A 25,139-nucleotide genomic window follows, 5' to 3' on the forward strand; every position below is an offset into this window, starting at 1 on the left:
GTGGCATCAGCTGATACAGATTCACGTGGAGTTTTGCTAAGACAGACACACATGGGGTTTGGCTGAAGCAAGACCCTGGGGGAGGACACGTGACGTTTTGAGGGAGTATAACTAGGACTCCACATACAGTAAATTGCTTACATAGATAGTTTTACAATGGCTGTATTGGTCTCTCGCCTTTGCCTCTCTTCACTTCATTGAGAGAGGCATGACAGAGAACTTCTGCAGTCTTTTGGTCCTGGTCACTCCTACTAACTCAGCGGAGGCCTGGCTGTTTCTGCTGGGTTGTACAACTGCTGCTGATTCGTATTTACTGTCCTGACAATTGAAGATTAAAATGGCCCCAAGAAACTACTTCTAAACAACATACAACAGAACCTTGAGGCTTCTTCTGGATTGACTCACTGACCTACTGTTGCTGATTCGTAAATGGTGTTTATATGTAGATGGAGCTGTCACTGCTGATTTGTGTAAACTAATATCCTAACATCACAGATTAGATTATTCCAAAGAACAGGTCCACTTTCCCCGTATCCTAAGAGCCTTTCTTTCCCACTACCTCTGGTGGGTTGTAGGTTAAAACATTTAAAAAAACCCTATCAAAAATAAGTTTTGTTTTTTTTTTTTAAATTGAAGCCTACGCATAGGCTAACCTTCCCTATTGAAAAAAAATTTAATTTTATTGTGTGTGTATGAATGTTTGCTTGCATATATGCTTGTGTATCAAGTGTATCCACGTTGCCCTTGGAGGTCAGGAGAGAGTATCTCATCCCCAGGTACTGGCATTATAGAAGTTGGAAGCCACCATATAGGTGCTGGGAACTGAACCTGGGTCCTCTGTAAGATCAACCAGTGCTCTTAACCACTGGGCCATCTCTCCAGCTCCCCACATCCCCTCTAACTTGTGAATGCACACCATGGCCTCTGTCATAGTGGGATACACAGTGAGTTCAACTCTAATGGAAGCCATTTGGAAGCTTGGCTTCCCCAAAGTCACAGCACAGAGAGCACTGGGTGCTCTCTTCCTGTCCAGTTCTGTCTGTATGAACTCAGGTGTTTTATATCTTTATATAACTTGTTTGTTCTAGTTTTAAGGGAAGTCATGAATTAGGCCTTCAGGAAGGTGATTTAACCTTCAAGAGAGTAACACCCTCTCTTGAAGCTGGTCACGGCGAAGGCTGCAGTGGACATAGGAGCAGCTACCAACAGCTTTCGTAATCATGGCTGCTCGTGTGACTAGACATATTCAAGTGGTAAGTTCTTCACTGGTCAAGAGGTAGACATCTAAAGTTGTGGTTTTCACCTTGAACTTCAGGATTGGGATACTCCCTGGATTTGTAGTTTGTCAAAGGTCTCATGGGTTCAGAAACCAGATCTTTTCATTTTATTATGTCTGTGCGTGTGCTTTGCCTATGTGTAGGTCTATGCACAAGTACGTTTGGTACTCTCAAAGGCCAGAAGAGGGTGTTAGATCTCTTGGTTGTGAGCTGCCACGTGGGCCTGGGAATTGAGCCTGAGTGCTCGTCAGTGCTCGATCTCTCTATCTTGAAGAGTTTGATCTTGTTAGTGTCTCAGACTTGGAAAAGCAGAATCTTGCTGATGACCTCATGAGAACCTACTGTACAACGGGCAGCACACCTGCCATTAACCTGCAGTGAAACTGGACCTAACGTACAACGGGCACTGTGTCCATCATGGATCTGCAGTGAAACTGGCAGGGTATTACTGACAGTGGCCCCTGTCCTCATTCTCTCTGAAGGGGACCCTGCAGGAGTTACTAGAGGCCACCTTGGTCCAAAGACTGTGTAAATGACTTGCAGGTTCTGACTAAGGCTTAACCAAAGGACATCATCTGATGATTACATCACGTTCTTTTTATATAATGTGAAATGAGAGTGACTTACGGGTAATTTCTAGTTTTTGGACTTTTCTTTCCAAAGGACGTTTACTTTGCTGAGAGAATTCAATGGCTGTAGTGTGGTCTTACTGGAGAGGTTCTGCCTTCTTATCTTCATTGTCTCATGTCTAGTTTGAATATCATGTTCTTAGGCATCACGTATGAGGCCTGGTGTTGAACTGATTGCTTCTGAACTTTGTCCTGTGAAGACTCGTGGAGGAGAATCATTCATCCCAAAGTGGGGCTGTCTTGCTTGGGCTCCTTATCCTCTAGGGGTTCCTCCACACTGACTGTGTTCTGGAGGTTTTTGCTTTCTAGTACCCTAAATTCCTGCTGGCAGCGTGCTTGCAGGCCCTCCCTTCACAGGCCTCCTGCCTTTTCTTTTGTCTCATTGCCTGGAGTTTTCCCACACAGGAACCCGAGGACTCACAGGTAAGCAGTGGTCTGTCTTTCTTTCCTCCTTCCTGGGTGCCAGGCTTTTCTCCCCCTCAGTCCTCCTGACTTTCCATCATCTCTGCAGGGGTCTGGGCTGTGTCTCCTCCCTCCCAGGGAGGAAAAGGAGTGATGGAAGGAAAGAGCCATGCTTAGCATTAGAGATGGAAGGCGAGGAAGCACACAGCTGTCGGTAGCTTCATTTATTTGCAGCTCACCTCTGAGCGCCTGCCGAGTGCTAGGTGTTAAGACAATGGAGCTAAGGGGCCATCTTGTTTTTCAAGGAGTTGAACTTCACAAAGCTGCTCAGAAAGTTTGTGACTCAGTTATTCAACTTGGCTATTATAAAAATTAAATAACACAATTTTTTTTTTTTTTTTGGTTTTTTGAGACAGGGTTTCTCTGTGTAGCCCTGGCTGTCCTGGAACTCACTCGGTAGACCAGGCTGGCCTCGAACTCAGAAATCTGCCTGCCTCTGACTCCCAAGTGCTGGGATTAAAGGCGTGCGCCACCACTGCCCGGCAACACAAATAAATTATATTACACTGTTCAGAGCTTCCAGCTCCCACGTTTTACCCTCATCTAGGCCTTTGAATTGGTCTGTTGTGTCTCACAGGAGATGACTCTATACCCCTGCAATAGTGGGAAGTCTCATGGAGGGATGATTTATACTATAGGAAATAATAAATAACTGATAAATCAGCGTGCTTTCCCCTCGTCTGGCTATAACACTGACCAGCACACACTGTGTGGGGAAGACAGACAGGAAGAGCTGCTCAGAAGACAACTGGTCACAGGACGATCGGGGACAGAGCTAGGCTTAGGAGAGACAAGGTGGCGATAGATGCGTACTTTAGGCTGACACACTTCACCAAGCCGAAGAGCATCAGGCGTTTAGGCTGAAGCAAGTATGTCATTTATACGGTAATGAAGTCTCCAGGGCAACGGTGGGATTGTGAAAGACCACGATTGTTCTCTGAAGTTCATTCTGAACCCCGTGAGGAATGAGGAGGAGGCCTTGTGTCAAAATGCCTCGACCGACCGTGCTGCCATGGTGAAGGAGGTGATGGTGAGAACCCAGGCAGTAGATGAGGTGGGAGGGAGGTTGTGGTGGCAGCAGCTGGAGAAGGAGATCGTCATAGCAGAGATGACAGAGGCCACAGTTTTAGAATTGTGGATGCGTGTGACAGGTATGTGCATTGAACAGGCTGTGAAGGACAAAGGCCCAGCTTCTAGCCTGGATAGGTGTGCTCCTATTGGTTATATCTTGTGAGACATAGAATACAGAAAGAAAACCCAGCTTGGGAGAGGGCAATTTGGGATAAGTGTGGATTCACTTACACAACAGTAGGGGAGAAGACAAGACCCACTGTGCGCTTAGAGGGCAGGGAAGGCGGGGGACTCTAGAGAGGCACAGTCATAATGTTTATCTTCTTTGTTTTCTTTCTTTCTTTCTTTCTTTCTTTCTTTCTTTCTTTCTTTCTTTCTTTCTTTCTTTCTTTCTTTTCAAGACAGAGTTTCTTTGTGTAGTCCCAGTTGTCCTGGATCTCACTCTGTAGACCTTGAACCCAGAGATCCGCCTGCCCCTGCCTCCCAAGTGCTAGGATCAAAGGTGTGTACCACCGCTGCCTGGCTGGAGCACATATCTTTTAAGTATATTTTTATACTAGCTGCTGTGTATTCATTTATAGTTGAGCCTTGAGGCCCACTCTTCTGTCAGTGTCTGTAGTTGTTGACCCACTCATACCATGCAACGACGGCCTACTGTATCATGGCCCTATGCCAGGTAGGCTGGGTTGCAAGTCATACAGTGTTGTCGGATACTCACCAGAGAAGACTGCTCAGACATGGGTATTCAGGATCCCAGGGTAGCCCCAAGCCTTTTTCAGGATGAGCTTAAATCGTGCCCCGTGTTGACATACCTCAGCTAACAAGAACAGTTAGCTGAAGTATAACCACAGAAGCTCAAACACAAGGTTAGTACATTTAGAGACACTTCCGGAACTATGGACTTTGATGGATTGGGCTTTCGTTTTAGTTTTGGCATGGGGTCTGTCCTGTGTTATGCTGAGTTTTATAGCCTGAGCGGAGCCTCCACTGTGGAGTCATTTGTGGGAAGCTCTGGGGCCCTGTCACAACAGAGAGTCCTTGGACACATGGTCCTTACATGCCAACATGTTTGTTGAGAACCACACTAGCCCCACGTTCGGGCGGCCAAAAAATGTCGAGGCCCGAGCAAAATGTTGAGGCCTGGGCTGCCCCACGTTTGGGGCAGCCACTCTATCCCAGCCCAAGCTGCTGCTCCGGTCCGCGGGTCGGGGTTCAGCAAGAGAGAGAGAGTGAGGTCGGACTCGAAGAATGGAGACCAGACAGTGTGTTTCAATCCCGTTTATTCTTCAGTCTCTTCTTAGTCTAAGTCCTAAGTCTTGAGTTCCAAGTGCCTGCTACCTAATGTCTAATTCCTGTCTGATTCTCTCTCTGTCTTCTCAGGTTCTCTCAGATCTTCTCTGATTCTCTCTGACTGAGTCTAAAGTGTCTCCTTCTCTGTCTTCTCTCTGCTGTGTCTGATTCTCTGTTCTGTTCTGTCTCTGCCTTTTATATGTCTCACTTCTAAGCCATGCCTTTTGGTCACACCTTTAATCATGCCCTTAGGTCTTGTCTCTAAATCTGATCTCTACACTTCTAAGTCACTCTTAAATTACACACCTTTAATCTCACACACCTTTAATCTCATGCACCTTTAATCTCAAGGTATCTAAACCAAGATTATCAGAGTGTGCTCAGCTGTTATAGGCTATTGTAATCCAAGTCACATGTCAGGGTATATGGCTCAAGATGGCTGCAAAGCTAATAGCTGCTTTCTGCTAAAAGTCAGCCCCCAACACATGTTGAGTCTCTTGTCAGGGGAGGATGGCTAGATAAACAATAAGACATAAGAAATGATCACACACAGCCACGCTCTAGGTACCAGTTGATCACACGCTAGAAATACAATAGGAATATAGGACATTTAGGAAGAGAATAGTCGGGGCTGACATTGTAAGGGCTGCCTAGAGGAGACAATGCTGAGGTGGCCCTCACAGGACAGGCACGCAGGTTGAGCTACCGGAAAGGGAGGGGAATTCTGTCCACAATGGGCGTTTCCTACGTAGTACGTAACGGTACTCAATGTCTAAGTAAGCCAGGTCAGGATGGTGATGAGGGTTCAGGTCAGGTTGGTGTGTGTGTGGTGCCTGGATACTAGGCAAGAATTGTGACTTTAGGCTGAGGATTTTGGAGATTATTTTGCTGCAGGAGTTTTTGAAAGACAATCTTTTTTGTTTTTCCACACTGCTTCTCTATGTAACCACCCTGGCTGTCTGGCACTCGCTCTGTAGACCGAAGATATCCGAGTGCTGGGATTAAAGGTGTGTGCTGCCATACCCAGCTCTTAAAAGCCACTCTTACGTGGCCAGTAAATACACAGAGCAAATGGCCACTGTAGAGACTCCTGTGGGCAGTGAGGATGTGACTGACATGACCCCACTCACCTTTCAGAAAAGCAGCCAGGCAAGGAATGCAGAAAATCCTTGAGAAGAAATATCCATGGCAGGGACATCAGGTAGAGGCCGGCGTGCTGGTCCAAAACACAGGAGAAGACGCACAGAAAGTTCAGGAGGGGAGGGATGGTGTTGGGACCCTCACTAGCCCCATGTTTGGGCGGCCAAAAATGTTGCGGCCTGAGCAAAATGTTGAGGCCCGGGCTGCCCTGCATTTGGTGGCCATTGTAGCCCGGCCCAAGCTGCTGCTCCGGTCCGAGGGTCGGGGTTCAGCAAGAGAGAGAGTGAGGAGAGACTCGAAGAATGGAGACCAGGTAGAGTGTGATTCAATCCCATTTATTCTTCAGTCTCTCTTCTAGTCCAAGTCCCAAGTCTAGCTGTACCCTCTAAAGAGTCTCCCTAAAGAGTATATCTAAAGAGTCTGATTCTCTACCGTCTGCCTCTGCCTTTTATATCTCTCACTTCTAAGCCATGCCTTTTGGTCACACCTTTAATCATGCCCTTAGGTCTTGTCTCTAAATCTGATCTCTACACTTCTAAGTCACACTCTTAAGTTACACACCTTTAATCTCACACACCTTTAATCTCACACACCCAAGGTATCTAAACCAAGATTATTGGAGTGTGCTCAGCTGTCGTAGGCTATTGTAATCCAAGTCTCATGTCAGGGTATATGGCTCAAGATGGCTGCAAAGCTGATAGCCGCTTTCTGCTAAAAGTCGGCCCCCAACAGGATGGCCAGGTCTGAACCTTTCTGGGGCTCGGCTGTGTTATCCTGACTTCTTGAATGGAGCCATCAGACACGTGGGAGAAACACGTTCAGGGAGCCAAATGCCACGCTTCCACTCTCTGAGACTTGAAAGGTTCTTAGCTTGTGTTTTTAAAAGATTTATTTATTTTTTTTAAATTTATGTGTATACGTGTGTGCATGTGCACATGTGTGCATATGCATTCTGCTGTTTATGGAGACCAGAGAAGGGCATGCAATTCCCCCGAGCTGGAGTGTCGGGAGGTTGTGAGCCGCCCACTGGGACCAGAACTCCAGTCCTCTGCTGAGCAGCAAGTTCCCTTCACAGCTGAGTCAGCTCTCCAGCTCCAGTGCTTGGCCTTTTTACCGCTTGGGCTAAAGGAACCGTTCACTGCATCCGCGTTGGCTCACACAAGTGAGCTGACTAGTAACGGGACAGTACGTGAAGCTAATTGCTGGGTCAGGTCCTCAGCCATTTGCTCACGCGCGTTAGTTGGATGTGTTCTGAGCTGGTTGGCGCTGGTTGGCGCTTACGCAGTAAATGGCTTAGGTGGCCCTTTCTCCTGAGCTCATTCATGATTGGTCACCCAAGTCACTCTTCACTATGGTCTGATTCAGTGCCATGAAACTTTGGACATTGGAGTACTGAGGCAGAGCTTCAGGTCTGCAGGGAAGGGGACAGATGAACTGATTTTGGAGAGAATTTGAGAGGCGGTGTACCCTTGCCACTTCATGCAACCTAGAAGGCTGAATCTCTTTAGACTGGCCCTGAGTGGGTTGTGTAGCCATAGACTCTGGACTTGGAGGAGAGAGTTTCAGCATGACTCAACTTCATGGTGAACTTCATGGCTTCATAGGTGAGAAGAGAGGGTCCACCAGCCTTATTTGGGGGTCATGAGCCAGAATGGTGCAGTGCTGTTGGGTGATGAACTATATCTGGGGTGACGATCTAGGGGAGGAAATGGCAGGGTCTAGTAACTTTGTCCCTGGGCAAGTATCCTAGGCTGAGGTACTCATGTGTATATGTGTATATGTACAATCATGGCCACATGTATGTGTGCACTCAAGTATATATGTGTGTGTGCACTCATGTATATATGTGTGTGTGCACTCATGTATATATGTGTGTGCACTTATGTACATATGTATGTGTGCACATATGTACATGTATGTGTGTGTATGTGTGTGCATACTTATGTACATATGTGTGTGTGCACTTATGTACATGAATGCACAGTGTAGCTGGGAGCATAAGCTGCTGCACAGAGAGTTTGAGGACATTGGGAACCCACTTTGCTCTTGACTAGAATCTTGGATCAGATTCTGATCATCTCGGGGCCTCTGGCACTCTTGCTTTAATGTCTTACTCCCTGAACGATGGTGAGGTCACCCAGGAGCTTGCATTCTGAGAAACCAGATTGGCTGTGTCTTCATAGGGTTTTTGTCTGCGGGAGGAGAAAGTGTTTGGTTCCTACTAGTGTCTAAGCTGACCTTTGCAATGGGGGTGGGGTGGGGAAAGGGTTTGGGGTACACTGGGGACATCAACAAGTCACTGTTCTTTCAGGGGGCCCCTCGTGATTCATATGTTGTTATTCTTTATAGGCAGACCACATTTGAGACGCCTTTGTAAAGAGTGTTGTATGAGCAGGCACATATAGAATTATTGGACTGTTCTGGAAGCTGGAAAATGAAAGAGAGCACAGGACAGTCTCTGTGGAGAACGTGTTCATTCTTCCAGCACAGACGGCTTGGTCTGTTCCCTTCACGTTTTGTGACGTGAGCTGGTGGGATCTGAATGTCTATCAGTTCCCCATCGAGGCCCTTCAGTAGGCCCTTGGTTGTTTCTATATTAACTCTTCTTATCTTGGCCTTTAAGACCTTCAGACTGTGACTACAGTATTTATAATGGGTGTTTGTATGCTATTTTATAGTTTTGATATTTACCACAGGAATACACGTAGGGTTCTATATTAATATAGCCCACATTGAAATATTAAAGGAAAAACTACATATCATTTATTATTATATATAAGATTATCTGGTAAATTGACATGACTTAAAAGATTAAATAAAAAATAGAAAAAACTCCTTCTCTCCCCTCCACTCCCCTGTCTACTCTTTTCCCCAACCTACCACTATCTTCTCTTCTTTCCTTTCAATTTTGAGACAGGGTGTCCCTAACTCACTATGTAGCCCAGGCTGACCTTGAACTCACAATCTTCTTGCTTTGGCCACATGATGCAATTATGGAGATGTGCTACCGCATTCAACTCGGATGTTTTCTTAACTATAAAATGCATCTAACAAAATCCTATAATAAGCACATGTAATGGGAGACATTAGAGTATCTTTGGAATGAGACCTGTGATGGTGATGTTCCCAACTGGGCTACGTATCGAGTTCTAAGCCAGCCTGCCATTATTTTGTCATTTTAGCCAATACAAAAGTTTTCTCAGTAGAGAGATGCACAAAGATGAGCAGAATTATATAACTCAAACTGGTTAAAAGGAAAAAAAAAAATCAAAAACAAAAACCTCAAGTTGCTGGAGAGATGGCGCAGCAGTCTCTCTGAGTACTGGCTCCTTTCTAGAGGACCTGGCTGGGTTTTGATTCTCAGAACCTGTAGGCAGTTCACAGCCATTCGTAACTCCAGTTCTGGAGGATGAGATGCCCTCTTTTGGCCTCCACAGCTACTAGATACACACTTGTGGTACATGGTTATACATGCAAACAAAATACCCATAAGAATAAAATTATTAAAAAATAAAAGCTAGACTTGGTGGCACAGCTACTCAGGGAGTTGAGGCAGGAGAATCACACATACAAAGCCTACCCAGGACATGCATACACACAAGGAGAGAGAGAGAAAGAAAGCCCCAGAAGTAGCATTATAGCTGGTTGTGAGCGGCTGTGTGCTGGGAACTGAATGCTGGTTGTCTTCAAGAGCATTAAATGTTCTTAATTGCAGGACCATCTCTCCAGCTCTGGCATAATACACTGATAATATAAAGCTTATCTAGAAAGAACATTTAATTGAACCAATGGTCAAATAGTTTGACAAGCAAGATCATTTAGTATGGAGGCTGGCTACAAGATCAATTTGTAAATGTAGTTGCATTGCATAAATTGAATCAATCATCAAATATACCTCAAAAAAGGACAATTTATGTTATAAGATATCAAGAAATGCTGTAATATACTTAGGAGAAAATGTAACAATTGCGTGTAAGAGCCTCAGATAGAAATCCACAGAAGCAGGGCGACGTTAGGAAGGACCTGAGGGGCTGGAGACACGGCTCAGCATTGTCCTTTACCGCTCTTGCAGCCGTCCAGAGTCCAGGCCCCAGCACTCGCACAGTAGATCACAACCACCCACAACATTAGTTTTGGGGACCTGAAATCCTCTTCAGGCCTCTCTGGGCTCTTGCAGGCATGAGGTGCACGTATATACACTCAGGAGCACACACACATACACATAATAAATATTTTAAAGGACCTAAGTAAATAGAGGGTATCCCATATTCATGGATAGGAAGAAATAATTTAAAAGAAATACTGGTTTGCTGGGCAGTGGTGGCGCACACCTTTAATCCCAGTACTTGGGAGGCAGAGGCAGGCAGATTTTTCTGTCTTGAGATTCTTTTTTTAAAGATTTATTTATTATGCATACAGTGATCTGACTACATGTGTGCCTTCAGGCCAGAAGAGGGCACCAGATCTCATTATAGATGGTTGTGGACCACCACATGGGTGCTGGGAATTGAACCTCAGGACCTCTGGAAGAGCAGCCAGTGCGTTTAGCTTCTGAGCCATCTCTAGTTCCTGGCTTGAGATTTTTAATTATATTCTTGTGTGTTTGTGTGTCTTGAGTGCATGCACGTCTGCGTACCATGTGTGTGCCTGTCAGAAAATGGTGTCAGAGCTCCTGAGACTGAGTTGTATGGCTGCTGTGTGGGGAACCAACCTTGGGTCCTCTGAAAGAGCAGCCTTGAATACGTAATCCTACCCATCTTTGTGTATCTCAATATTTACCTTTCTCTGTTCAGTTGATTTCCTTGGGCAAGGACTGCAAACAGCCCCAGAGCTCATTGGCATGCTGAAGGGAGGGTCAGGGAGGGAGCCGAAGGAGAAGTCAGACAAACTGTGGGCCTGGCATTTCAAAGAGTGATGAATCCCAGTGTGAAATCTCTAAAGACCCCTAGGCCTTTGGAATGCCCTCTTATTAAAGCATCTTTGTCACCAGCAGTTTGCAAGGTGAGGTGGCACAGATGCAGGACCCTTGAGTAGGGGCAATCAAGGAGACCATCTTCAAGGGCCAAGAGCTGGGATGAATTGTAGGTTCTCAATTCTGCACAAATGAGAGGTGTCCGCCACCTCCTATCCTTCACTGGAATTATGCATTCCTAAACGCTTTCCCACGTGAGCCCTGTTCTCCATGCTCTGCCACACTGTGGGTTTTCTAGATTATAGATGCTTTCTGTCTAACCATGCCAGCCCTTTCATTGGCCAGGAGGACAATTCTCCTCTACACTGTCTGCTTTTTTTTTTTTTTTTTTTTTTTTGAACCTGGATACATTGAATCCCTCAGCCCCTCAGCTAGGTCTCTGCTTTTGGCAGGTTTTTCTCTACTAAACCAATCCCTTGTGCTTCTGTAGCTCCTATGGAATTGTGATGCTTAAGATTCAATGTTTGCCCATTACTTGGTTCTTCTCCTTCACTGGACTCTGAAATTTGAGGTGAGATGGACGGGGGACTGGCCTGAAACATGTTTACCGTCATGTTTCCTAGTAACTGAAATATAATGCCTGTCACATGTTGGCTTTCATTAAATGCTAAGTGAACCAGCAATCCCTGCGTAGTGAGTGTTAGTGCTAACTTCTTTTTTGGGGAAGGAGGGAAGGTTAGGTGAAGGATAAAGACCTGTTACAAAGTCACAGTGCTTGGTGGAAGAACCTGAGCCAGAGCCCGACCCTCTCAAGAGAAACGTGCTGTGCACTGGAAGGTCGGGCGGAAATGCCGCAGTATTTCCTCCATGGCTGAACCTTGGTTAGGAAGAACAGGCTGACAAAGATGCTCCCTGTGAGTGATGACCCCCACCGGAGCGGGGAAGGCACACAACTGGGCTTACTAATATTGTCATCTCTCTTTCCCTCCCTCTTCCTGTTGACAGCGTCAAGCAGAGCCCTCAGCCCACAGCACAGGCTGAGGACGATGAGAAGAACCGGAGGACGATAACTGTCAACCCTGCCCACATGGGGAAGGCCTTCAAGGTCATGAATGAGCTGCGAAGGTACTTTCCTACCCCTCCTGTGTCCTTTCAGATGGGACCTGAAGGATGAGCTTCACAAGGGGCTGAGAATAGACCCCACAGCACACTACCCACTGAAGTCTGACTCTCATTTACCTGCTCTCCGTCTTTCCCTCTCTCAGACTCTGAGACTGAATCCCCCCCACCCCCCCTGCTTGGTATTTGTTTAATACCCACATTTCAGTGGCTCATCCCAAGGGTGTTCATTCACGGTTAGAGCCGACTGTGGGTAAACCTGAGAACTGACACTGGAATAACTGGACAGTGACATATAGTTGCAGACCAGAGATTGGAGCTGGCATATATTTAGCTTCCTTCTGTCGTTCCTGGGACTGAGTTTGGCTCAGGAAGGGAGCAACACAGTTGGCTAATATGTCTCCCCTGAAATGTACATTAACCCTGTAAAGAAAGCGTGAGGTGAAAGGGCATCCGATCCCCCGAGCTGAGCAAGGAAGGCACGACGGCAAGTGTGCTGCCAGTGGGTTTGGGCACTGGGAGTGTTTCCCTGTACAAAGCCAATGGATAGCATTTCTTCCTGTCTCAGCTCCTGCCCAGGCCCTGCAGGAGTGGTGGTGGCCATAAGATCAGGAGTGTGAAAGGTTATTGAAAACAGCCTTGCAGCAAACGTGTTAGAAGTAGGGACGTACCAGGCGCCTGGCAGGTTGTAGATGCACACAGCTTTATTCATTCTTAAAGGATGAAGCAGAAACAAGGATGAAATGAACTCTGGAGATGTGGGTGACATGGGTGACAGCTGAGCCAAGTAAGAGTTAAAGATATAAAAGGTAGTGGGGGCAGGGAGGGGCCGTCAAGCCAGAGAAAATGCATATAGCCGAGAGGAGTTTTCGCTGAGATGGGGGACTGCACATATTTAAACAGGCATCTCTGAACTTTATCGTTGTTTGTATGTGTCTATACATGTATGTATGCCGTGTGTGTCACAGCACGATCTGTATGTATGTATGCAGTGTGCAGGGGGTGTTTGTGTTACAACACACATCTATGCGTGCATGTGTGTATGTGTGTGTGTATGTGTGTGTCACAGCGTGCACCTGGAGAGGACAGGTCTTAGTCATTTCTCTCCTCTCACTCTTCTGTGGGTTCTGGGAATGAGCTCAGGTTGTCAGGCTTAGGTGACAAGTTCCTTTACCCATCAAGCCATCTTGAAGTTCTCCTTCTGTTATCTTCACATTTCTTCTTTCTGCATGGCCACACACTCACACACACTCATGCACACTCTCACACACATATTTACACACATTCATGCACACTCACACATTCACATATGCACATATACACATATACAACACATATACTCACACACACATACACACTTACCCACATGCACACACATGCACACATACACACTTCCACACAGTCGTACATGCACATTCGTACACATATACACTCACATACACACTCACACATATACACATATACATACTCATGCACACTCACACACTGGCATACATATACACACATTCATGCACACTCACACGCATACACATATATACACACATACATACTTACACACATACAACATACATGCTCACACACATACACTTACACACACATACAGCATACATGCTCACACACATACTTACACATACACACATATACAACATATACACTCACACACATACATATGTTCACGAACACTCACACATGCATACACATACATACTCACACTCACATACACAATACAGTCATACACATACATCACACACACACACACACACACACCCCAAATTAAATCAAGCAGCACATGACATATTGTTGAATTTGTGTTGGGCTACCTGCTGGATTCCCTGCAAAGTCTGGAACTTGGCACTGGGGAAGGAGGGAGACCATGTACATGGACTCAGGTGACATGGATCTTCTGTCACCAAAGAATCTCTGTGAGGTATCCTAGACACTGTGGGAACTCCACATTTACCACCTTAGGGTACAGATTGTGTCAGTCATCCGATTGAAGAGGGGTTTGCCTGTCCAGCCAGCTGCAGACTTCAGAACAGACTCACAGGAGTCTCTGGCCTCGCCCTGGGCTACCACTGCCCTTACCTTTAAAGTTAGATGTCATCTGAGCTCCTGTTGGTTACTGCCTCTTTTCTTTCTTCAAGAGCTTCTGCTTGGCTCAGGTCTAACTCCCCAACAGTTGCACTGTTCCTTCTCCTTCAGGGCTCAGCACTGCCGACGTCCAGGGATGCTAGCTCCTTCTAGACACCGGGAAAACGGAGCTCATACTCAGACTCAAACAGGCTTGAGAATGCACATAGGCATGTAATACTCCACTAAGGCTGAGCAAAGACTTCCCGCACATGCGTGACTTATGCCCTCTCATGTATAGTGTTTGGGGAAGCACTGGTCTAAGGGCCACAGGCCTTTGCTGAGATTCGAATGAATGCTATCATCCTTTCTCTGTCTGTTTTGTTCAGACGAATCACAGTGCTTATACTTGACTGGGGGCATTTTTAGTTCAGGCTTTGGCATGAGTTGCCCCTGCCCTCTGATTTGCCTTCCTCTCTGGACTGTATTTACTGCAGCAGAACTTGACGAAAGTGAGGATGACCAGTAAGTCACACACAGACGTGGCTCAGCGGTTTAGAGCACTGGCTGCTCCTGCGGAGGTCGTGGGTTTGATTCCCAGCACCCACAGGGCAGCTCACAACCATTTGTGATTCTAGTTCTAGGAGATCTGATGCCCTCTTCTGGCTTCCACAGGCATTGCATGTACACAGTGCACAGGCATGCATCCAGTCAAAACACATGTACATACATAAAATAGAAGTAAGGGCTAAACTCTTTAAAGCCCATATAATTTTGTTAGTGGTACCTACAGATCAGTCTTTGGGGAATCTCTTTCTCTTTAGCCTATCTCAGCTCTGACATTCTCTCTTAGCTCTGTTGCTGAACATTTCCCCCTCTTACATGACAGTTCTCTAATGCAGATCAGTGGGTAGATAGCATTCCACGTTTGGCTTATTTACAATAAAATCCAGCTCTCTGCTGATGGATCTTCCCTAACGTCTCATGTGAAAACCCACTTCTAGAAGCTAGTGTCCAATCAGGGTGTCCATCTCACAAGCAAAGACTCTGGTTTCAGTATTGGCTCTATCGTGTCCTAACCATGTGGCCCTGGGCAACCTAATCTCCCTGACCTGGCTCTTGTCAGGCATCAATGGAGGCTAATCGTAGTACTGTTCTTGCTGGGTTGTTGAGAGTTGTTAATATGCATGCACCATAGTGATTATTTCTATAGAATCAATTCCCAGAAATCAAGGGGATTTCAACAGCCTGGAGGAGAGTGGTAACGATGCCTTAGCTACCGTTGGGGCCCATGAGCCTTCCGTTGTTGCCGTTAGTTTGATGATACAGTAACCTTGGTGCTTGGTTGCCAACGTGAGGCAGATCGGGTAAGAGAATCAAAGCCTTGCCCCTCAGGGAAGCTTGTATTCTTGTGGTATTGAGAGGCAATATCAAGTCCCAAGACAGTTGGAGGCTGTCTTTTAAAAGCTGAGCAGCACAGGTTAGGCAGGGAGAAGGGAGACTGCATTATTGACCTGGATGACTTTAATAGGATTTACTGGACAGTAGGTAGGCAGGCTTTACTCTGCTGAGACGAGACTCAGAACTCCTCCAGAGTACCCAGGGGTCTGGGCCAGCTCCTCATGGTGTCTCCATGTTCCTCGCCCTCACTTTGGAGCTATTTCAGTCCCAGCACACAGGCTCGTTACAATTTATGAATCACACAACTCCTGAGTTTCCTGGTCTTTTTACTTCTGTGGTAGAGAATGAGCTGTTGGCATGGCAACCACCCAGCCCTGTTCCTCCTTTGAATGTCAGTGCTCTGTTCTGGCTGTGCTGCTCTTGGGTGTCAAACCTCTAGTAGCTGTGACTCCTGACCTAGAGACCAGCTGGTCGGTGGGGATAAGTCCTTTCTGGAGCCTTTCCAGAGGGGAGCAGGGAGGATGGAACAAGCAGCCAGTGTTTACAATTCCCTCTGCCCACTCCCTCCCTTTTTATCCCTCCCCCTCCCTCCTCCCTTTTCTCCTCCTCCCTCTCCCTCCCTCTCCCCCTCTTCCTCTCCCCTCCTTTCTCTCTCTCTCTCCTGAAGCTTACTTGTGCTTAATAAACATGCATTATTTTACACCCCCTGGCCCCCTGTTGGTTTTCACTGCCAACTGCACTGCTATAAGCAGTTCTATGCCCTCTTTTTTAAAAAAAATTATTATTTGTGCATGCATATGTTGCATGTAGTGAGTGTATGTATATGTGAGAGAGAGAGAGAGGGAGAGGGAGAGGGAGACCTGGGCGTCCGTGCCACAGTGTTTGTGGAGACCAGAGGACAACTTTGTGGAGTTGGGCTCAGGTGGCCCTGTCCTGCTTAGCCAGCACCTTGGCCTGTGGATCCGTACAGATCCAGCTTCTTTTCAGTTCTTGGGCACTATGGACTCATGACTTGTAACAAACGTCTGAGCAGGTTGTCTCTGCTTTCCTTTCAGTAGCTGCTTCACAAGGAGATGACTAACGTGCCCTACAGTTCCCCTGATTAAATTGTGAAATTTAAGGCACCAACAGTCAACGGACCACTGTCCGTTTTAATAGTTTCATCTTTCCCAAAAGAAAGTCCGCAGCATACTTGGGGCTTGCCTGCTCTGTCTGCAAACGCTGCCTTTTACCCACTTCCTTTATGCCCAGCAACCACTTGTCTCTATTTGGTTATTTTAGAATCATACAGTGTGTGCTCTTTTGTGTCTGCTTCCTCTCAACTAATGTCTCTCTCTTTTTTGTTTTTGGTTTTTGGATTTTGGAGTGTGTGTGTTCGTGCATGTTCACACACACATGTGTAAAGTGCACGTGCATATACATGTGTGTGCATTTAGAGCCCAAAGACAACATCAGAGTCATTCCTCAGGTGTCATCCCGTTGTTTTGAGACAGGGTCTCTCTGACTTGAAGTCACCTAGTAGGCTAGGCTGGATGGCCTGCAGGCCTCAGAGGTTTGCCTGGTGTTACAAGTGTGTCCTCACACCTAACTTTTATTTATTTTTTTTAAAAAGAATTATTTATTTATTTTTTTGTATATGAGTACACTGTAGCTGTCTTCAGACACACCAGAAGAGGGCATCAGACCCCATTACAGATGGTTGTGAGCCACCATGTGGTTGCTGGGAATTGAACTCAGGACCTCTGAGAGCAGTCAGCGCTCTTAACCTCTGAGCCATCTCTCCAGCCCCTGTCCTCCCTTTAATGTATGTTCTGGATATTGAGGGCCTGCTTCTAAGGCGAACAGCTAATGAGCTAAGACACCTTCCAGTCCTTTTGTTTGAGGTTTTAACTCTTGTAGTCAGGCTAGAGTTGAATTCCTGATCCCCCTGCCTTCATCTCCTTAAGTGGTGGGATTACAGGTGTGTGTGTGTGTGTGTGTGTGTGTGTGTGTGTGTGTGACCGCACTGCCTTATGTCATGGTTTGTAGTTCATCCAAGCTCTAGCACATGGCAGCATTTCATCCTTTTAACTGGAGGGTTGTGTTTCATCCTGGGCAGGTAACAGATTAGGCTTTTGTCTATAGTGAGCACCGCTTGTCCTTAATCCTCAGGTACACGTCTCTGCATTATGTGTGTCTTTATTTCTTGGGTGTGAATATAGGGGTGAGAGGATAGGGGTGGGAGGACGTAGGGATGGGAGGATGTAAGGGTGGGATTGTTCTTTTCCCATTTCTCTAGTTCCTCTCTGATATTTGTTATTAAATGTGATTTTGTTCATAGGTATTGCAGTGGGCATGAAGTGATATCTGATGATTTTGAATTTCTATGACAGTTGTGAGCTTTGTCTCCTGTGATTACTGTTCATGTCACTGTCTTATTTAGAAAGATGTGTTTTGAAATCCCTTGTCTCCATTTTAAAATTAGGTTATTTTTCTGTTGATTATTCGGGTGTAAGAGTTTTGGTCTTATATTCTAGATAGATGCCCATTTTTGTATAAATGTTTTCATTCTAAGGATTGGAAATCCATATTTCCCAATGATGTCCTTTAAACTGCAAATGTTTTCAACATAGGCATCTAATTTAGCAGTTTTTGCTTTTGTGATTTATACTTTTGGTGTGATAGCTAGGAGGCCATTGCTTTATCTGAAGCTATGATTTATTCTACTAGGCTGATTCTTCTGAGTCTTATATTGAGGGGTTTGCTTTACTTTGGAGTGATTTTCTTATGATATGGGACAGCAACCCAACCGGATGCTTATAGTCAGGTATCGTGCCACTAATTGTTGAGAAGACTTATTGTTATTTCACAGGTCATGGAACACTGGTGAAAAGTTAAGGGGCCGGGGAGATGGCTCACAGGGCAAAGTGCTTGCCAGGCATAAGGAACAGCTCAAGTCCCCAGCCCTCAGGAACAAGGCAGGTACAGCAGCTGAGGGTGATGAGGGTGGAGGCACAATGGACGAGATTGGCAGATAGACCCCCGGAGCGAGGCAGCCTAGTCAGTTGGTGCTGAGTTACAGCTTCAGTAAGAGGCCCTGTCTCAAAAATGAGATGGAGGGGTCACAGGTTGGCTCAGGTGGTTGCCAAACTTGATGACCTGGGTTTGATCTCTAGGACTGTTACAGTGTTAGGAGAGAATTGACCAGTTGTTTTTTGACCTTCACACAAACACATGCTTGCCATAGCATGTTCCCCACCCTAGCAAAATGAATATATGTAATACAATTCAAAAGAAGACAGCTGACATTAACCTCAGGCCTCTACGTGCATGTGCACAAATGCATATGTACCACCTCTTCACATGTGTACATACATACAAACATGCACCCTCTCGTAAATATCATAAAATACATTAAAAAAGAACAAAGCCCACCTTTAATGGGCTTCTAATTCTTTTCTGTTGATCTGCATAGCCACCTTCATATTCCTGTTGGTATAATTAAAATACTCTGACAAAGCAAGTTAAAGGATAAAAAGTCTACTTGGGTTCACAGTTTGGGGTTATAGTGCATCAGTGTTGGGGAGATCACAGCTGCAGGGGTTTGAGGCAGATGGTTACATTTGTATTCACAGTCAAGTATCAGGGAGCAATAAATGCTGTGTTCAGCTTACTTTTCCCTCTTCATGTAATTCAGAAGCCCAACCTAGGGAATGGTGCTGCCCATAGTGGGCAGTTTTTTTTCATCTTAATTAACCTAATCAACATAATTCCTCTTAGTATGCCTACAGCCATCTCCCAGGTAATCTTGGGTCTCATCAAGTTGACAGTTGGGATACCATTACCATACCTGGTTTTATGTTAGTATTTTTTTTTTTTTTTTTGTCGGGAAGGCTAGTTCTTGCTCTTTTTGATATTTAAAAAATAGTCTATTTTAGACAAGAGTCTCAGTATGGCCTCAAAATTGAGCTCCATAATGTTTGTCAAAGCTAAGGCAGTCAAGAAAAACTGGGGGGAGCTTATCTGCTCATGTCCTTGTGGTGAGTTAGTTAGGGCAGCGTCAGCTCTGCTCCTGTTTGTGCCGTCTGCTGCAGAGTGAGGCTCTAGTGTTCCTGATGACTTAGCCCAAAGGTCTTACCCTTCCCCAAATTCCCACCACCGGCATACCATTCCTTGTCTTTTCTCACCCTAAATGCCAGCTAGTGATAAAGCATTGGGGTACTTTGAGGAGGACGGTGTATTTACAGCCTAGAGATCTGCATTCAGGATTTGACCTTCTGGTTTGTGCATCTCTTCCTTTCTTTGGATTTCACCGGCCAACTGCTGTTGAAGGCCAGTGAGGACATCTGAAGATCCTGTTGTCTCAGGATTTATGATCCTGTTTCTCTGGCGCAACTGAAACATTGCACTGGTGGCTGACAATGGCTAAGTGGGCTGCTCCAGAGGTGGCAGATGTATAGCTTCTCTTCCGTCTCTTAGCCACGACAGACTCATTGACTTCATCATCCTCACATAGAAGCCAGGCGACGACCAAACTACCGTCAAACCACAGTCGAGAGGCTCTTGTCTTCATTGCCTCTGCTCCTGTTGCTAGCACTTTAAGGAAGAGATTAGTCGTGATCAGGGTACCACAGAAGGGGCTTAGAGACTCAGTTACTTGCTTTAAAAATCCCATTTCCACTTCCCTGTGTGCCTCTGAGAAACGCAGTGATTTCTCCGGGCCTCAGTCCCCTCACTGAAGGATGCAGGCATGATCATTAGCCTTACGTGGGTGAGTTGCTTGTGGAGAAGATTAAACAAAATTGCGTTTGGGAGAGAAAGGCCTAGATAGGACAGTTCAGCAAATGATATTACAATGACTTGGAGGGGGATGGAAAAGTTCTTGGATTGGCAGGGTCTTGGGGCACCTTTAGGTTCTCATATATCCATTTTTTTCCTATTTTGAGATGAACTGAACCCAGAATCTTAACTATGCCAGGCAGGCACCCCTCTACTGATCTATACCTTAAGACAATGGCCCTCTAAATGCTGCAGCCTGTTAATGCAGATCCTCATGCTGTGGTGACCCTCCCCCAACCATAAAATCCTTTTTGTTGCTACTTCATAAATATATATATATTTTTTTTACTGTTGTGGATTGTAATATAAATATTTTTGGAGATAGAGGGCTGCCAAAGGGGTCACGACCCACAGGTTGAGAACCACTGCCCTAAGACCTAGTTTACATTTTGTTTTGAGACGTGATCTTACTAGGCTAGCCTTGAACTCGAGACCCTCCCATGTCAGCCTTCTGGATAGCTGGGATTACAGGCCTGTGCCACCAAGCCCAGTTCTCCATCACCCATTCTGTGAGTGAACGTGGATTGAGTCATTTCTTGTACTTGTTTCTAAAGATGCAGGGCCTACTATGTGGCAGGTATGTAGCCTAGTGTCCAGGGTACAAGATTACATATGTGAGTTCCTTTTCCAAGTTCACAGTGAAGTAGGGGTGACTACCATGCAAAAAGATAGAAGGTTCTGGGGTGTGTGTGTTTAGAGGCTCATGTATTGTCATGTGTGTGTACATACATGTGGAGGTCAAGAGCTCAGGCTTGGGCATCTCCCTTAATCATTCTCCATCTCTTTTTAAATAGAATATTTTTAACTTTTTGATAATTTCATGCATGCAAACAATGTTTCTTGACCATATGTACACCCAAACTCCCCTCCCAACTCCCGGCACCCCAACATGCCCCCGTCTCCCCTTTCCATCCTCTCCTTTTTGGCTGATAACTGCTTCTTGTCTGAGTATTGATGTATCTTGCTGATTCAGTCTTGTGCAGCTAATCCCAGCTGCAGAGTTCATGAGAGCAAGGGGCGTGCCCGCGTCCTGAAGACAGAATTTCACAGCATGCTTCTCAGCCTACAGCTCTCAGATCCTGTCTGCCTGTTTTCTATGATGTCCCCTGAGCCTTGGGCTGGGGACTGATATACATGTCCCTTTTAGGGGTCAACACTGAATAGACACTTATTCTCAGCCTGACCAGTTCTGAGGCTCTGTATTAAGTCCTTACCATTGTAGTGAAAGGTTTCCTCGTCAAGGTTGATGGCAGCACTGAAGAGTGGTTAGAAGTATGCATATTTAGAAGGCTGTGGGACTGTATGACATTTAGCAAGCCAATAATAGTAGGTTCTGTTCTAAAGCTTCTGGCCTCCTGAGCCATGAGCTTTTGACCAGGTTTGCAGTGTCAGGCCTGAATTCGCTCCTGTGGTACAAGCCTCACATCCAGTTGGTTACCCCTGTAAATATGGATGTCAGTCCTGCATCCATGGACACATCATGCCTTGCATGTTGGTGTTGCATTATACATCTATGTCTTATTTTTAGAGATAAGGTCTCTTACTGAGCTTGGAGCTTACATATTAGACTAGATAGGCCAGCCAGCAAGCCTAGGGATATTTTTGCCTCTATCTTCCTAGTGCTGGGATTAGAGGCATGCATCATGGTGCCTGGCTTTTAAAAGTGGCTTCTTGGGGATTGAACTCAGGTCCTCTCATGCTTTAAATAGCAAACACTTTACAAACTGAGTCATATCCTCAGCGCATAAGATTGTGTGTGTGTGTGTGCACACACGTGTGTGTGTGTATGTATGTATGTACACAAGTACACAAGTATATGAGGCTTTATTCAGAGGTCAGAGGAGGATATCTGGTGTTCTACTTTATCCATGATACTACCAATCTCTGATGCAGTATTCTTCTGGGACAGGGCGTCTTACTGAATTCGGAGCTAGACTGGTGGCCAGCAAGCCCTAATGATTTTACTCTCTTCACTCCCTCACAAGCCCTGGAGCTGCAGGCTTCCTCACAGTCACACCTGACCTTATGTAGGAGTGGGGACTCCGAATTGAAATCCTCATGCCTGCACACCAAGCACTTTAACCCAGACAGTGGCTTCCTTTCCTTTTCTTTTTAGGAGTACGTGAGCTTGAACTTATGACTTTTTATGCTAGGCAAGTGCACTACCACAAGGCTCCAGCTCCAGCAAGATTCTCAGCAATTGTAACAGTTAGAGTTTGCACAAGATTGTTGGGAACACAGTGTGTAAGGGTGTCTTTAGGTGACGGTGTTAAATCTGGGAGAAACACCAGAGTCTGACTTATTTCTGACTAGTGTTGCATATGCAATGGAGCCCCTAAGGTCTTGCTGATGGCATGCTCATGTCCCTTGGCATTGAGTCAGTCCCTGAACCACCCTTGTCCTTATTTGTCGCTGTAGAACTTGGGGATCAGGGTCCTGATGACAAAGAAGCCTTTGGCTCAGTAGACAGAGAGTAGACGGGCCATCCTTTGTCTCCGTGCCAGGCCTCTGTACTGATAGTGTGTGATCCGGGTGGAATGGGGGGGAGTTTGGGGGGCGTGGTGTTCATGCCGTGACTTTTTCTGTCACCTCACTGGTGTCTTACAGTAAGCGGCTGCTGTGTGACGTGATGATTGTGGCGGAAGACGTGGAGGTAGAAGCCCACCGCGTGGTCTTGGCGGCCTGCAGCCCTTACTTCTGTGCAATGTTCACAGGTATGACAAAGGTGCACAGCAACCTGAGGTACAGGGAGAACACAGAGGATGGGCACATGAGGTGGCGGAGAAGGATGGGGGTGCAGGGGGGAGAGGCAAAGCTATTCAACCTGTGCTCTATGCTTTGTGCTGTGGAGAACCAGAGGGAACTGGAGCCTCAGCCAGGCCCCCTCAGCTGGACCCCACTAGGAACAAAGAGACAGGGTCAAAGGGTTCATTAGTCTCAAGCATCACCATCAAGGCCACATGGGACACTTGTTGACAGTGTGGACTTACATACCATCTACTGGGCCTGCTGAGGGCTGAGGCAGAGAAAAGAGAAGATTACGGGGACATATCCTCTGAGGACTTGGATTCTTCTTCTTCTTCCTTTTTAAAAAAGATTTATTTTTATTTATTTTATGTATATGAGTACATTGTTGCTGTCTTGAGACACACCAGAAAAGGGCATCAGAACCCATTACAGATGGTTGTGAGCCACCATGTGGTTGCTGGAAATTGAACTCAGGACTTCCAGAAGAACAGTCAGTGTTCTTAACCACTGAGCCATCTCTCCAGCTCAGGACTCAGTTTCTTGACACCTAGCTTAGTGCTTTCCCACGGGGACTACACCTTGTTCTCTGGTCACTTCTCCCAGGCAGGAGCCGGGAGCCCGCTGTAGCACCCGCAGCATGTGGAGGGTGGTAGAAGAATAACCAGTGTCTGCAGTACCTTTGCCAGGTTTTCAGGGAAAACCTGAAAGGTTTTCAAGTTGCCTTGCCTAAGGATCTCACGTGTCTTATGGCTGGGCTGAATCCCTGAACCGGCTCGCCGAGCTTTCTGTTGTCAGCATCTCTCTGTACCATGCGCATGGATTGCTCTCTCCTAATGACTGCCCCTGGAGGACGCCATCTGGGCTTGTGAGTCACCAAGCCTGGTCAGGTGTCCCTGCCAACCACCTGCTTTCTAAGTGGCCCGTGCTTGCTCTGAGTGTGGTATCCATCTCCTTGCATTCTGGCCGGTCCCCTCATGTCTACAACACTTGTGGGCCGCTCTCATGCTGCATATGTGCTCCCCTCAGAAAAGCCCCTCGTACCACCATCATAGCTCAACACAAAGGCTCTTTCCACCCTATGTCAGAACTATTTTCTTTTTGAAAAACTATAGCTGCCTGTTTTTTAACCTGCCTCCCCATTTCTTGTGAAGATGTTTGACCTGTTTGTTACAATGAGTCATGGTTTAAATATGCTTGGCCCAGGAAGTGGCACTATTAGGAGGTGTGGCCTTGTTGGCATCACTGTGGGGGTGGGCTATAAGACCCTTATCCTAGTTGCCTGTAAGCCAGAATTCTGATAGTAGTCTTCAGATGAAGATGTAGAACTCTCAGCTCTACCTGCACCATGCCTGCCTGGATGCTGCCCTGCTCCCACCTTGATGATAATGAAATGAACCTCTGAACCTGTAAGCTAGCCCCAATTAAATGTTGTCCTTATAAGAGTTGCTTTGAGGCTGGAGAGATGGCTCAGTGGTTAAGAGCACTTACTGCTCTTCCAGAGGTCCTGAGTTCAATTCCCAGCAACCACATGGTGGCTCACAACCTTCTGCAATGGAGTCTGATGTCCTCTTCTGGTGTGTCTGAAGAGAGCAATGGTGTACTTATATAAATAAAATAAATAAATACTTTTAAAAAAGTAAGAGTTGCTTTGGTCATGGTGTTTGTAACTAAGACACCATGTTTTAAATGCTCATAGCGGGATGCACATATTTTGTTAACATGGGGATGAAGTGTCTCCTGCTTGGTTGTGAGCTTTGGGAGCCTGGGAGGCATGTCTTGTCCATGGTGAGTGCACTCCGCCCTTAACAGAGAATGAGTAAGGCTGGAGGAGGTTTCAAAGAGTGGTGAATGCAAACATTTTTACTTGGTAGAATCTAATTTTTCCTACCGTAGTGTACAGCTGGGCAGGAGTGACCTTGTTGAAAGGGTCTTGATACTATGCTGTAAGGATACCCTGGCACATCACGTGAAGGAGTGGTCTCAGCTTGGAGCTGTGTGACCCCTGAAGTACACCAGGCATCCTTGTCTCTCTTGAACCAGGACAGACTTTCTACCATATAGCCTGGAAAACCTGCCATGCTCACCACCTGGGGGTCTTGAACCATCCTCCCTTCAGAGTGGCCTCAAACTCAAGGTGCAAGGGCTTTAATTTCTCTCCCCTCTTTCCTTCACCTGAACCTAGTTATTTTAGAATAATTTATC

General features: G+C 46.1%; 1 protein-coding gene across 3 annotated transcripts in view; it reads left to right on the forward strand.

Annotated features, from left to right (window-relative positions):
* Klhl3 (kelch like family member 3) overlaps positions 1-25,139 on the forward strand; it is a 125,802-nt gene that overhangs the window by 10,130 nt on the left and 90,533 nt on the right. For 2 of the 3 annotated variants that reach the window (XM_076938919.1, XM_034510461.2), the window contains 2 exons: positions 11,787-11,906; positions 22,797-22,903. In XM_076938919.1, coding sequence (XP_076795034.1) covers positions 11,869-11,906; positions 22,797-22,903 — 145 coding nt within the window. In that variant the 5' untranslated portion in view covers positions 11,787-11,868. The remainder of the gene's footprint in view (positions 1-11,786; positions 11,907-22,796; positions 22,904-25,139) is intronic. The other variant, XM_076938920.1, reaches the window with a different exon arrangement.

The sequence above is a fragment of the Arvicanthis niloticus genome, chromosome 8 (assembly GCF_011762505.2).
Source record: "Arvicanthis niloticus isolate mArvNil1 chromosome 8, mArvNil1.pat.X, whole genome shotgun sequence".
NCBI lineage: Eukaryota > Metazoa > Chordata > Mammalia > Rodentia > Muridae > Arvicanthis > Arvicanthis niloticus.